This window comes from Liolophura sinensis, chromosome 2, assembly GCF_032854445.1.
Source record: "Liolophura sinensis isolate JHLJ2023 chromosome 2, CUHK_Ljap_v2, whole genome shotgun sequence".
NCBI lineage: Eukaryota > Metazoa > Mollusca > Polyplacophora > Chitonida > Chitonidae > Liolophura > Liolophura sinensis.
In genome coordinates this window covers 20,840,652-20,855,951 of record NC_088296.1, presented here as the reverse complement: position 1 = coordinate 20,855,951, position 15,300 = coordinate 20,840,652, and the positions used below count along the sequence as shown (strand labels likewise).

At 38.8% G+C, this 15,300-nt stretch overlaps 1 protein-coding gene across 1 annotated transcript; it reads right to left on the bottom strand.

Annotated features, from left to right (window-relative positions):
* Positions 1-315: 315 nt before the first annotated feature.
* LOC135462571 (uncharacterized) lies at positions 316-12,072 on the bottom strand. The gene is made up of 5 exons (XM_064739795.1): positions 11,911-12,072; positions 6,962-7,333; positions 5,380-5,544; positions 3,237-3,335; positions 316-1,445 (listed from the first exon to the last, which is right to left on the bottom strand). The coding sequence occupies exons 1-5, from the start codon at positions 11,996-11,998 to the stop codon at positions 316-318; spliced, it is 1,854 nt and encodes a 617-aa protein (XP_064595865.1). The 5' UTR covers positions 11,999-12,072.
* Between the last annotated feature and the right edge of the window lie 3,228 nt (positions 12,073-15,300).

Genomic DNA, 15,300 nt, shown 5'->3' with positions numbered 1-15,300 from the left:
ACAATACTCAATTTGTAAATTGGAGTTTCAGGAACGCACGATTTAGTGAATAGTGTTCTATATTCCAAAAAGAAGCCTTCAATGGATCAATGGGGCCTCCGTGGCTCAGTTAGCGCGCCAACGCAGCGTAATTACCCAGGAACATCTCATTGGTTCGGTCGCTGTGAGTTGAAGTTCACCTCTTGCTGGCTTCCTCTCCGACCGTACGTGAGAAAGTCTCACCAGCAACGTGCGGATGGTCGTGGGCATCCCCCGGGGCTCTGACAGGTCCCTTCCCACCATAATGCGAGACGCCGTCGTAAAACACCAATCAAATCAAATCAAGGGATAAACCCTAATGCAATCCTTGTGAGCTACATACAGCAAGTCCTGATACACGAAAAGAGACGTTATGCTGTCGTGTTTCTCCGAGCCCAAGGGTAAAAGGTTTTCGAACCTGCGATCTGCAGAAAACACTAGGATATTCCTTGAAGATGGGCCTGCAGCATAGATCTTGTCGTCAGGACCAACAGCCAGTCTGTTGCACCCGTTCACTTCATTCTCCAGATTTTTGGGCAATGTTATCTTCATTGAATTTAAAAATTCTCCGTCGGGATTAAAGACAAAAATGTCATTTTTGGTTACATCTGTAACAATAAATTGGCGCGAGGAGTTCTGTACGACACACTGCGGGTTTTGTAGTATACGTTCACCAATGACCTCTTGCTTTTCCCCACTTGCATTCAACTTTACGATTTTCCCCTTCATGGAATCAGTGATGTATAGGAAAGGGTCCTCCCGTCCTTTATACACCCATGTAAAAGGGTTGATCTCTGTTACTTTATCGACACTTTTATCGCTAGTGCGAAACATGATAATGACATATTGTTCTGTCGCGGGACTGATTGTAAACATTCCCGATTTCTTACGCCTTCCACAAAGGATCACACCGTCGGGAGACTTCTCCATCATAAGTAACTCATTTTGAAAGTCTCTTACTTTAGTGTAACGTTCTTCCGTTTCATTTTTGGAGAGGTCCACGTAAAACAAGGCTTTTGGTGTAGAAACATACAAGTTCCTCAAAGAAGTTGCCACGATTCCAGTAATAGCACAGTCTGACCCAGGTGGTCCGGGCAATGTTTGGATTTCTGATTCCTGAAAACCTTCTCGCGCCTGTGACAAAAGGGCAGAAGTTTCGACAGAGGTTCCTTTTTCAATTGACACACCAACAGCACAAGAGAATGTATCTGTTAGGCCAGTAGCCCCTTCTTCCTCGGATTCACCACTGCAGCGATGCTCCTCTCTGTGAGGTTCTTCCACGGGTATAGAGGCCCTGTCGCCACTGTCTTTCCGCTTGGTTATTAATGAACGAAATCTTGCCGGTGGACATGTTAGAAGAATCGTTGTTACCACTAGACTCAAAGCACCCGTGATGCCAATAGCAAGGCCCAAACGTTCATATCGTCCTGTAATCACATAAATATACGCATTCATCACTCTTCATTCCAGTTTCGTCTGACGACTTCTCTTTCATCATCATTATACAATGTATACATATATATTATGATCATCGTACTCACTTTACTTAACGGTGGCGTATTAAAGACTACAGCATAGAGATCAAAAACCAAAGCGGCAATGACACTGTTATAGTTGGCAAACGGCCACACGTTGCCGGTGAAATACAGGCTCTTTGTCAATTTTACTCGGGTAGGTTTATTCTAATTCTTCATGTAAACACTTACACAGCTTCTACCGCCATGGCTTTAAGACAATTAGGCGAGAAAACATGCCGTATTGTTCATTCCAATATATAACATTAGACATACACCTATTAGGTCATCAGTTGTTTCACAAAAAGTCTTCATGAAGGAAATGTGTAACTATAGCACCGCCCAACTCTGGTGTAATAGGCTACGTGGGGCGCAAAAGTGATGGGGAAACTGCTCTTTGACTGATTCTAGACTAGTGATGTCTAACAAATTGCAATTAACATCAACATGTTTTACCTAATTCTGTTTAAGCCATGGTGCTAGAGGGCGTGTAATTTGCCAGAATTTAAGAAGTTACATGAACGATTTAAATAAAACCCGAACTAAGACGGCAATGGTAAAAAGAGGCCATATTTCACCGGTTACGTGTGACCATTTGCGAAGAACCAGGCTGTCGCCAGTGCTCTGAATTTGCACTCTCTGTTGTACATGTTTCTTCATACTGTAGCTATTCCAATGAGTTATAAGCAGATTATGCTGGGTAATGTCGTTCCACAACACAATATAGCACAATAAGTCTCCCAACAGGTAGCATGACTATCCTCCATCAGCTGTACTGAACAACAATATACGCGGTAATCACAGTTCACAGCACTCAGTACCGAGTGTGTGCACCGTTAGCATCACGGAGGGCCTGAACTAAGATTATCGGCCACTCACGCTTCACGCTCCCATAGTTCCTGGGTTCTTGGCATAAATGTGAAAATCTGTTGGAAATTGAAACCAAAATTGATTGTGAATACTTACCTACTCAATAATATTATTGAGTAAGGCGTTAATTAATACTGAGAGAAAACAATTTCTTCGTGCGTTTATATTTTTCTTGAGTGTAGTATTTTGACAGTGGCCATGGACAGGAAAAAACTGCTGTGTAAATAACATTGTAATTTTGTAATAAATCGAGGATCTGAGAAGTTTGTCAGCTGTATGTCTTGTACCAGCCTATTACTTATTCCCACATTCACGCTGTCAACGGCATATTGCAAGCAAAAGAGGTTGCGTTGACTCATAGATTTAAAGAATGGGCTCCCAGCAACAAACATGCTCTTGGCCAATGAGATAGCGTCCTTGGATCCATTTCTTTATGGTTCGGAAGCGAATTGAAGTCAGGAAGTTTGTCAGGTATGTAGCGAAGGTGGGTGGCTCACTGCGGGCAGCCCAGTTTCATGCACCCATGAACCTCGCTGGCAACGCACAAGTGAAAATTCTTGAGTGCGTCATTAACATTATTGAAATTATTGCATACACGACATATTTAGAGTGCTGTCTCAATGGAACGCCATGCCGGAGGTGCCAAACAAGACGTAGTCACATCATACCGACATCGAGATGACGGGTAGTCTTATGTTCCTCTTATGCCAAGGGCTATGGCAGAAACGGATTCCAAAATGTTTCCTATCTAGCCATTAATAGTGTATGTTTTTACAAGCATTAAATCGGAACAAGAACGACATACACATTATACATCAACCTTAATATACTCACGAACTGTTTCGCGGGCGGTGCTTGAGAAGGCGTACATGATACAGATCAGGCCGATTATAAGCAGACAAAGCACTAAGGCAACAAGTGCCGCCCTCAACCCTGTGGATGAAGAGGATGATGATAACAATGAAGATGATGCTGATGATAATGAGGAGGATGAAGAGGAGGAGGAGGACGACGACGACGACGACGGCGACAACGAAAACGATGACGACGACAATGATAACAATGATGATGGAAACAATGATAATTATAATGAAAATGAAGATGATGACTGGGTGAGATAAAATCACGATGTTCATGATGGTTCTAATGTTGGAGATCTCTACGGCCAATGGGTTATTAAAGCATATTTATCACGTTTTCTGGTGTAGTCCCTTACATTGAGACTGCTCGCAACTGTTTAAATATGTTATTTAAGCTCTAATTTTGATGCGTACTACTATGTAAAAGTATTAGTAAGCCTGACTATTGGCGTTGTGTTCTGCAGTTATCAAGCAATGGCAGGTTAGTATCAAAATTTAAGTGAGGAACACTGCAGAGAGTGCAACTACATGATGTCACGCCGTACTGTATTCACGTATATGCGACAACAGAACAGAAAGTAAAACTAGACAAAATGTTGAAACGTCAGTTTGGTGAAATCCGGACATTACATTTGGGTTTTATTTTAACTGTACATGTAAATGTTTGAATAGAATGTAACAAATTACGTGACCCCAAAAGGAATGTGGCATAAGCACTCTTACGTGAAGAGTGGGGAGTGAATTGATGTAAATTGCAATGTATAACACGTCACGGGTCTAGAATTACTCAAAAGGTTCCGTAGACATCACATTTAATAAACAATAACGTCAAAGTAATAAAAAAGAAAAAAAAAACAGGTCTAGGCAACCACAATAATTCTGGATTGTACTGGAATACTGAAGAATAGTGTCACGTGACACGTTAGCCACACCCTACTTAGAAATTATAAAATTATTGGCTTAAACTTTTAAAGACATAAAAAACATTCAAGGAATGTGGCATAAGCGCTCTTACTTGAAGAGTGGGGAGTGAATTGATGTAAATTGCAATGTATAACACGTCACGGGTCTAGAATTACTCAAAAGGTTGCGTAGTCATCACATTTAATAAACAATAACGTGAAAGTAATGAAAAAGAAATAACAGGTCTAGGACGTGCTTAGGCAACCACAATAATCCTGGATTATACAGGAATACTGAAGAACAGTCACGTGATACGTTGGCCCCACGCTACTTAGAAATTATAAAATTATTGGCTTAAACTTTTAAAGACATTCAGAGAGGCGTGCCTAAAAAGAGAGCTTCCTTTGCTAAATAAACACACACACGCACACACACAAAAACACGGTCACGCGCGTGGTGGGAAAGCTATAGTCGCTCATATTTCTGCCAGTATATACGTCTGTGTCATGTGGGGAGAGTGGAAGGTAAGGAAAAAAGATTATAGACCGGAGATGCCCTTATATTGCAATCAGTAACGCATTCCTCTGACGCACTTTATAAATTTGGTTAGTGTTTTACGCCGTACTCAAAAGTATTTCACTCATAAGACGGCGGCCAGCATTATGGTGGGAGTACGGCCTTCACAAAAAACAAAACTGGCGTAAACATAGAAGAGACAGGATTTCTTCAGTTGCGTGTGACCATTTACCATGTGTCACACTGTCGTCGCTGGATTTTCTGTCAACACATGTAGTCTTTCATGGCTCCTGATATCTTACAGGTACCGTCGATTGATTTTGTTCATAATTCTGCTGAAGCCATGATGCTATGGACATTTTAAGATGATACTAGAGCGAGTCTAAGCATATACACGAACGGTTAGAACAAAACCATAACTGATTAGAGACCGGATTTCACCTGTTACGTGTTAGCATTTGCTAAATATCACACAGTTGACACTGCTCTGGTGTTACTCGCCATGCTTTTGCACCTTACTTCTCCGACGTTATGGATGTGATTATCGCTTCCATCGTAACCGGGCCTTTTTTTAAAATAAACTTACAGTGTCAAAGTATGGCAGTAAAAATATACATTTCTGTAATTACATGTATCTCATTGTTCGGTTAAGATAAAGAAATCGACTATTTAGAAAAATAAAATAACAATACTCTTACCAAAAATAACCCGCTGTTTCCTTGGCTTTTCCATAAAAGTTTTCCAGATATGGCGGTTCGGAGTTATCCCCCTTTTTCCCAGTATGAACATGCAGGCAAGTGAGGTTAGGAAGAACAATACAACAGCAACAATCAATCCTTTAGACGGTTTTTCGTATACTGGACCTGGTTTGTAATACAAAGAAAGGGAAAAAACGTTTGAAAAGTACATGCACACATTTAGCATTTTCAATTTTGGTCAAACGTTAACACATATATAAAAGGCATAGTAAACACTAACGTAAAGTGTATGTCAGATAAAACGCCAATTAATAACTGTCCATAAAAAACGTTAGAAGTTTTATTTATTTGGAATTTTTTCAACTCAGTAAAAGGCGTTTGGAATGATATATTTTATGGTGACATCTTCTGACCATATTGACGTCATATCAGTTTTTGCCACTTAAAAGATTGGTGTTCAGAATGATTATAATATTCATTAATAGCTACAGTTGTATATCTTGTTAAATTGAGCGTAAAAAATATTGGAAAAAGATACAGTAATCTGAGTAATATGGCAATAAAAAAAAAACCACTAGATAATGAGACGGCGTTTATGCATTTCGCCAACACTCGGTAGTCTTCGCCGAATGACGTCATACAAGTTCAAACTTTATGACCCTTTATGGCTTCGCCATTTAGTTCAGTGTTAAAAAGCCACACTAGTGACAACAAGCACATCGAATTTCTCCGAGAATGGTTTGCTGTCAAAGGACTTTTGAGAGTTTTTTTTTTTCAAGTTTCCAAACGATTTCGCCTTCAGGAAAGAGTGGATTCACGGCAGAAGACGGAAGGGTTTTTATACCCGCCAAACAAAGCAAAATCTTTGCCGGGCTGGCCGGAGTTGAAATAAGAAATCCTGGCGGAAAGCGAAATTTTTAACAGCAGGGAGATAAAATTAGGCTTTACATATATGTGTATATCCTCAGCTGATAGGACTTGGTGGGTGTAAAGCAAAGCCGGAGTTCATTCGTCATTAGTTTGATCAATCTTAGGCATGCCGGTAAAGTGAAAGAAAAGTAGATGCAACCTCGAGATGACTTCCAATAAATGTCTCTTCTGTACACGCTGTCATCAGCTAGGGTAGTAATTCTATTGTTTTCTGTGGATTTAAAGTCTCGTTTCTCAGAGGCCCTCCTGGTAACATACTGTTAAAAAGGTTACAACCTTATACCAAGGACAGGAAGATAAATCTGGGTACCAATCCTTTCAAACACATACAACGCCACATTTCATCGTTGTAAATATTTTTACATGTGAATTATGAATGCATTCTCAACTTCTGGTTAATTACCTTCTCTCCGATGACTTAATGACAAATGCACACTACTGGTTAATTAGCTCCTCCCAGATGACTTAATGACAATTGCACACTACTGGTTAATTATCTTCTCCCAGATGACTTAATGACAATTGGACACTACGGGTTAATAAAATTCTCTTTGACGACGTATTTTCTGATTATCTACACATGATACAAGTAATACATCAGTGGAAATTCTGGCAGATAAAGATAAGCAACGTAGCAGGAAGTAATGCTTACAAGTAGCTTCCTCTTCATCGGGTACTTTCACAACTTCCAGGATTACTGTATTCTTCATCCAGGATGGAGTGTCGTGGTCGATTTCAACTTCACAGGTATAACTGCCTGAGTCACGTGACTTGGGATTAAACACTACCAGTGCCCCTTTATCTCCTCGTGCCACACGGTTTAGAAACTCCCCGTAAGATGACAAGTGATTTTTGATGTTGTACCGCATGATTTCTCTCCTCTCGCCGATTCTCTCTTGATACCACGTGATTTGTGGATTCTCGTATATATCTGTTGTAAAGTCACATGGCAGGATGACCATGCAATCAGAGTCCTTGGCTTTTATTGGCTCGTCAACTGGCTGAATGTGAACTGCAGCTGAAACTTTGGACAAAAGAAAAAAAAACAAGAAGAAATAAGAAAATATTTCTTTTTACTGGAAATTTCTGAAGTTACTGAAAACTTCAGCTCTCACTTAATACTCTCTGGAACGCAGTTAAGAAAATCTAACTGCTGAAGTCAGTTGGCAGTTTTGCGTCCATTTAAGGCAGTTTGTAACACATGTACATATTAAATGCTCTGTTTTGTAAAGTGACATTAATCAAAATGTTGCAATATTACATTGCAAACATTGCAAAATAAAGGAATCTTTCTATAAAGATTGATATATAAAAGACTGCTATAAAAGTCAACCTTTCTTTATGCATTTCCGCAAAAGGCGTTATTATACACGTGCTACTGCGCAAGCATGACTGTTCATCAAAGAAATCATTGTAGTTTGATATCTGCAGGGGGTCAAGCATTTGTGTCGTAGCTGAAAATGGTCATCGTTACAACCGCAAAAACAACTAGACAGGTTTACCAAGGTCATCAGAATAGGACGGCACCGTAATACCACTCCTAAGATCAGTTTCCCTTTTAAAAGGTGGGCTTGTGCTGTGGTGAGGCGAGGCCTCAGAAAATGGGTAATGGAAAGATAGGGAGTTAAGGGGGCATGTGTTAGGTGGGGTTTGGACCCAGCTTTGGACAGATTATAATTTTGCAAACTTATTTGGACAGCCCAGGATAAATGTTATGTAATTTTTAATTCATTTGGAGTTAGTTTAAGAATCCTGTTCTTACTTAAACCCAATAGAGAGATTTGACCAACTCCATCAAACATATAGTTTCTACCTAGACTGAAAAACAGAGATTTTTCGGCATTTCTGCAGCTCGATATCAAAGGCACATATCCTGCATTTTTACATTCTTTTATCTAGAAAATATTTGTCACTGTCTTGACATAATCTACATAACGCATGCTTTAATAGGCGAAGTCTCACTTCTCGTAGTTGAACGCCTCAAAACTAATCTCGTGTTATGTCATAATGGCTGTCATGTAACAAGGGAGGAAACTCAGAGCAGACCTATTCTATCCGATGAGGTCAGGCATACTGGAGATGACTTTCAATCCACACACGTGGAATAAACTTTGTTCATTATTGTGTAACGCCTTGCTAAAATTGACTTACACGATGACTGTCCGTAGTCTTGGTGAAAGAAACCGATGTGTTCGTGTTAAACCACAAGCATTTGGTAAGTTACTAATAATCATGTACATATGCACACCACACTTGGGAGAAGCAAATTATCTTCTTGGAACTTTAGACTTTAGGTTTCGTCGACCATAGACACATCAGCGACCGCTATTTTGTCACTTAAGACAACATGAAGAGCGAAAGCATGTGAATCGACAAATTCCTCGGCTGGGTATTCTATTTCACATGAAATATTATTTCCATTGAGGAAGAATTGTTATATATAATTACTTTAGTTAACTGATACAACGCACGAAAAAATCCACTCCATAATGAACGAATTGAAATACTGGTTATTTGCACTGCTACTCCATTTCACATGAAATATCATTTTGTATTGAGGAAAAATAGGGATATATAGTTAATTGAAACAATACACAAAAAAACCTTCTCTATTATAAATGACTTCAAGTACTGGTTATTTGCAATTGCACCTATTTTTTGCCAATTCTTCTATGTTTCCTATGCACACTAGTTAATATTCTGGCTTGTCAAATAGTTTATTAATAAAATTTTGTCATTAAAAGCTTCAATGAAATACTCTTGTACACCACAATGAATGGTTTTACATATAACATACACATTATACATTTTACACATGGAATTGTTTTTCAAAGCGAGGGAATCCGTTTTGGCAGTACTGAAAATTCTCTTCCTGTTTAAAAAATTAATACTTCGAGTGAAAAATTATTTGTTTATAATAAAAAATTACCCCAGTTTCCTGACGACTGGCGTTGGGCAAGTGGCCATACTAACACGTAAATGTGCAAAATATACAACAAAAGTCAAGTACAACGGAGTGCACTAATAACCCTCATTGTTAGAATCACCTCCAAACCAATTTACAGTCCCCATGGAACTGTCGTCTGATATTTCTTCTTTGTTCATTGCTGACTTCATGATTTGTTCAATTAAGATAGTTAGCAGTAATATTGCACGCGGTTGTAAAACTAACCATTCAAATAAAAGGAGATATCTGGCTGCTGTTTTTTAGAGGGCGTACATCCCAGAATGCTTGAAAAACTAATTTTAAATTTAGTTATTTTACACATACTTATAAACTTACGTATTTTACTAAAGTCTAAGAATAAAAGACGACTGATTTAAAACATGCTTGAAATATTCCAGCAGCATTCCATAATCATTTGCGTATGTTTGTCTTCTTTATGGCACAAATATTCTAGATAAATAAATACTGATGACATTTGATTTCCGTATGTATTTTATTTCACATTACAACGTTTCAAAAGTTTTAAAAAAATGATAAATCATAGCATCTGATTATTGCCTATCCCACACATATATGCAGAATTTATTGAATTTTCTGTACACCCTAATTAATACCACAAGGCATGACAAAGTGTGCCTTTTCAAGAATTTAAACTCGCGGCATCCCCTATGTTCTATAGACGTGCCTCTATCTTTTAAATCAAAGTGACTAAACCATGTTAACTCAACGTTGAGACGGGGGTTCCCCTTTTCCAACGGAAATTCTCCCTAAAGGACGAATAACGATTGGATGAGAGTGGCGTTATTGTTCCCTCCTTTGTTCATTTAATAACAGGCCCCCAGATGCCCCTGTAAAAACTGGGTCACAACGCTATTACACCAACTAGGCTTCCCTTCAGAGCGCAGGTACATCAATGTATCGTATTACATTGTCGCCTTCCGCTTTGAATATGATTTTGAAAGTACCACAAATTCAAGGTATATATAGAATACAAAAACATGCTGCCAAAAAGGTAATCTGTTAAATTTATTAGAAAGTCTGTTATCTGAGTGATGCTACAATGTATTAGGTTATTGCAACAGTTTATGCGTGTTATATAAAACACACATATTCGATATATTCAGCATATCGATTTTATCAGAGTAACAGTATATTATGTTGAATATCACACAATGCTGTGTTATAATAACAGAATATATTCTAACGTCACTTGAACAACAGACTTTCTGTTAAATTTAACAGTTTCTTTTTTTTTTGAGTGTGCTGGGTTTGGAGCAGAAGTAATTTTAACCCAGACTGAGTGAGTCATTAATTATACATTTGGTAATGAGATGATCACCTCGTGCCACACCACCAATATATGTACAGTGTATTTAAATACAGGATACAGATGTGCAGCTTGCAGCTGTTCTAATGACATCTCATGTAACACATTTTCATGACAATGAATCAGCCCTGTGGTTTAATATGTGACTATATCACAACAATATGGGTGGTCTACAAAATTTGTGTGCATTATTTTCAAGTTATTCTCTTACAAAAAAGGAATAATACAAAATAAATCAATTAAAATCTTTAGAAAGCACTTAGGAAATTCTTCGACTGCCTTGAGAATTCTGGTCATGTTTTTCTGTGATGCAAGCAGTCCATGTTTTGTTGGGTGCTTAAGATCAAGTGGGCTACCCATTGTTGCATCTTAAACTGTCTGAATTTATTGCATCTAAGTAATATGCGGTCCTAAGTTTCTTGCACATGTCAATGCTCACGTAGTCCTGTATAGGGTGTAAATGAATCTGTCTAGACGTGCTTGTAATGAGCATATTCCGGAAATATCACAAAAACCAGCATACCAGCCTTACTTGCATGTTGTTGAATAAAAGCATTAGAGACAGACGGTTGCAAATCACAATCAAATTGATCATCACGTGCAGCATCCCAGCTCTCCTGCTATAAAGAAACAACGGTTTTGTAAGTGCTCCTGTGTTGGGACTCGCTAGTTTTAGTTGCTTTGTCAGATACCTGGGGAAAAGATCCGGGTACTCCGGGTACTCCGGGTACCCCGGGTGTCCTCCACCCACAAACGTGGCCACGAAGAAAGCAGTCCTTTGTATTAAACTTCCTAACTTAGATTGTGTCACGTGTGCTTGAGTATTCAGACCAGGCTTACATTTCACTTTTTGAAGTTTCCGTTACTATCATTTATTTATTTATTTGATCTGTTTTTTACGCCGTACTAAAGAATATTTCACTTATACAAGGGCGGCCAGCAATATTGTACGAAAAAGGACAGAGGCGGGGAGAAAAGCCCACATTCGCTTACAATAAACGCCTGTAGGGGACGAAAATGTCGCTCCATGAATCAACGTCTTTGAAACAGCATTGGCACAGTTTACATTAGGTAAACTGGCCTGGTCTCCTTATTTTCAGACAGCATATCATGTCACATCATTGATGAACTCTAAAGGTGAATAGAATGTTAAAACATGCGTATTTAGACGCATGAACCACGAACGAGTGATATTGATCCGGGGCTGACAGACATGCTTAGGAAGCAGTCAACTCTCACAATGTGCCCTACATTCATAGGGAAAGGCTCGCAGGTAGACAAACAAATATGGCGGTACACGACTTTATACTGAAGCGAATCTACTCACGCTGGAAAAATCCCACAAGTAAAACGGCTGTCTGTCGTCGAGACTTTGGCACTGAGCCAAAACATCTCCACCAACGCTGATCCACCATGATCTTTTCTGGTTTTGGCGCGCTGCTATGTTACCGCCATTTCAAACAAAGGGTTCCAAGAAATATATTCATCCTCATTTTGACCTAGGTGAAGCTGACACAGCTGTGCAATTACACACGTGATATGCAGCCAGTCGTAAATCATGAACACGTAAGTTTAACACATGTAATCAAGGAATACAAACTGGATATCACGAGAGGGGGTCATTTGAGGTGAGGGAGTCATTGAGGTGAGGGAGTCATGCGAGGTGAGGGAGTCATTGATGTGAGGTGAAAACGTTGTTTGGCGGTGTTCTTTCCACCCAGGTAATAATTTCGTATGTATGTATACGTGGATTTCAACGCTGTATTTTACAATTTTTTTAGTTTTATGACGACAAGGAGTCAATAAGTGTGCGAACAACGCACACTTGTTTGCACACGCTCAACAGCTTCAGGTACATGTAGCCATTGTCTTTCGAAGCACGTGTACAGAATGTAACAGTGTCACTGGTGATTTAAAACCTATGTATTATCACTGCATACTGTGCACAGTCAGTCTGTACCCACCCGAAGTTCTTTGTCATATGCTGTACATACGAACACGATGAAATGTAGCCTCAAACAGGCAAAATCTCACCTTTATTTTAACTGATGTAAGTATGTGTAATTTTCATGAACAGTTGTATGTGTCGGTTTCTAAGTCATCAGGAGTCAACATTAACATGACAATTTGAAAATCCCACACATACATATCTGATATGTCAGCTGTTGTAGTTTTAACAAGCGGGTACCTAAATCGTCATTGAACTTAAACACGCATGTTGCGCTATATGGTTACTGGTTATTTAGATCCACCGATGTAACCTATTTGCTTGCTGAGCGACATGACTTTGCCATAGTTTGCGCCCATTGGGTGTAACTTGATAACATAATGGGGCAAACAAACATAAATCGAGGGAAGGGCCTAATAACATATGGACGGATCAAAACTTGCACATCTTCATCTTGGCTGGTTTCATTGCACCATATAATGATGTCCACCGTCGGATAAGTGAAATATTCTAACACCAGTCAGATTAAATCAATGAATAAAATCCAGATCGCAGTCTCTGTCTGGGCTTGGGTTTATTTTAAATGACGTTGCCTGTAAGTACGAATGTTTATTTATCTGCCTGAGTGGTATTTTACACTGCACTCATGTATGAAGTTCACTTATACGATAGCGGCCAACATAATTGGAGGAGGAAATTGGACCCAGCCAATGGGAAACATCCACATGTTGTCGGCACACCTTCCCTACTATGGCCAGAGAGGGCAAAAGCATTAACTGGACTTAAACTCACAGCGACGCGACTTCGACAATAATTCAGCCATATCGTGGCTCATCCTAGTGGGACTGGTGATCCGTATTTACTAATTTGACACATCTTTCACAATTACAAATAACAATGTATTTAATCAATGCCCGCAATAAATAATAACGAATGTGTTATTCATGTAAAAGAATACATGATAGTTGGTTTTAAATCCTTCAATACAGATTTATTATTTGTGATTATAGATAAAAAAATTTTTAGAATTATTATTTACATTTACAGAATTCTAATTTCTATGTACGTATTTCGAAAGTATGAATCACTAAACAGAAAATATCGATTACCGATCAGTAATTTCAGATTCAGAAATTTGGTGATTTGTAAGTACCGATTAAGAATGGTTTTATATGTACTTCTAAGCTGTATTCATGGACTACTGATTGAAAATACCAATTGTGTTTTTCCTTAGGTTTGAAATATAGATGCGTAACAGCAGATTAGTTATGAATTATATATTTGAATTACTTATCAAACTGGTGTTTTACGCTGTACACAAGAATATATGTACATGGTACATATTTATGTACATTGCAGTCTGAAATTACAAAATTATATAATACATTATACATTTGTTTTAGAATTATATAATAATAATTAGAACATTATATGCATGTCTTATGACTTTTTCACGTACGGCCAGAGACGAAGGCAGCATGAGCTGGACTTAAATTCACAACGACCGCTTTGGTGAGAGGCTCCTGGGTTATTACTCTGCGCTAGCGCGCTAACCAACTGAGCCGCGGAAGCCCTGCCTCAGTTAAAAGCTATTAAGTATTTATTTCCTACCGAAATGATTCACTTCACTTCGTCGTGGTTTGTAAAGTCCACCATGACGTTCAGCATTTCGGATTGGAGGCTTTGGAATCAAGGATTTTGATAATTACGAAAACGGCTCATGTGTTATATGGGTATTGTTAGAAAGAGCAGATTTTACAGTATCTGTGTTTGTCAAATAATATTTAATATAGCACTATTTGATAGTAATAACGGGTTTTTTTTCTTTATGCTTGCATAAAGAAAATTATGTTATGTTAACCATATTTTGCTTCCATCATAGTAAATTATAGGCGGGGTGTAGTAAGAGGCGAACGTTGCTCAATGCAAGTCAGGCAATCAAAATGTATGATTTTTGGTGATTAGCACCGACTTACTCTGTCTGCACGCTATAAAAAGACATCGATCATGGCGTCTGACAGATGGTCCTGAAGGACAACGACAGTCAAAATCGAAGACAAAGACAAGAGCAAAGGCAAGGTCAAGGCAAGCTACAGAAGATTTGTTAGCAGATAACACAGATGAAAATTTACAGTTACTGAACTATACAGATGCAAGACAGTTATACGGTCTCAAAACACAGCTTATACATCGATTAGCATTCCATAGAGAATCGGCATAGAGACTGGCCAAGGATCGCCGATCTTCCCAAGAGGAGCCGACCATGATTTACAGTAGGATGAGCTTGTGTATTCGATCCGGCGGGAGATTTGCTCGATCTGGCGGGAGATCAGTAATCTTCAGTATATTACGCAGGAAGGATTTAGTGTTGTACTGAAGGGGTTGTGACTATATGAGTTAAAGAGTTACTTCTCTTGCATTAAAATGTACCTAAGGTAGAAATTCCAGCACATATACCCGTCGTAATATTTTTAAATTGCTAAAGACTGTTCATCGTATATAGCCGTGTGAACAAGCCGCTCAGAGTTATTCCCCCTGAAACTCTCTATCTCTCTCAAATGGTACTGCTGATTCTGATGGAATATTTGATGATTTGACTGTATACATATATGTGAATAAAAGGGTTTCACTGTTTAGTGTTCAAACTGGAAAACAAATTTTCGGATCTTGTATTATGCTGTTCTGGATGATTCAATGAAATAAGTCGTAAGACTGAGTTTTCTTCCAAGAGTTATACTGGGACAATACCGACAGGGAATGTATTTGGTG

What these genes read in the sequence shown, in the direction of transcription:
- LOC135462571 (XM_064739795.1), bottom strand. Translation starts at nt 11,998, where the DNA reads ATGGTGGATCAGCGTTGGTGGAGATGTTTTGGCTCAGTGCCAAAGTCT. An exon ending in CGATGAAGAGGAAGCTACTT is followed by an intron (nt 5,545 to 6,961) that starts GTAAGCATTACT and finishes ATTACAAACCAG; the next exon opens with GTCCAGTATACGAAAAACCG. An exon ending in GAAACAGCGGGTTATTTTTG is followed by an intron (nt 3,336 to 5,379) that starts GTAAGAGTATTG and finishes CTTCATCCACAG; the next exon opens with GGTTGAGGGCGGCACTTGTT.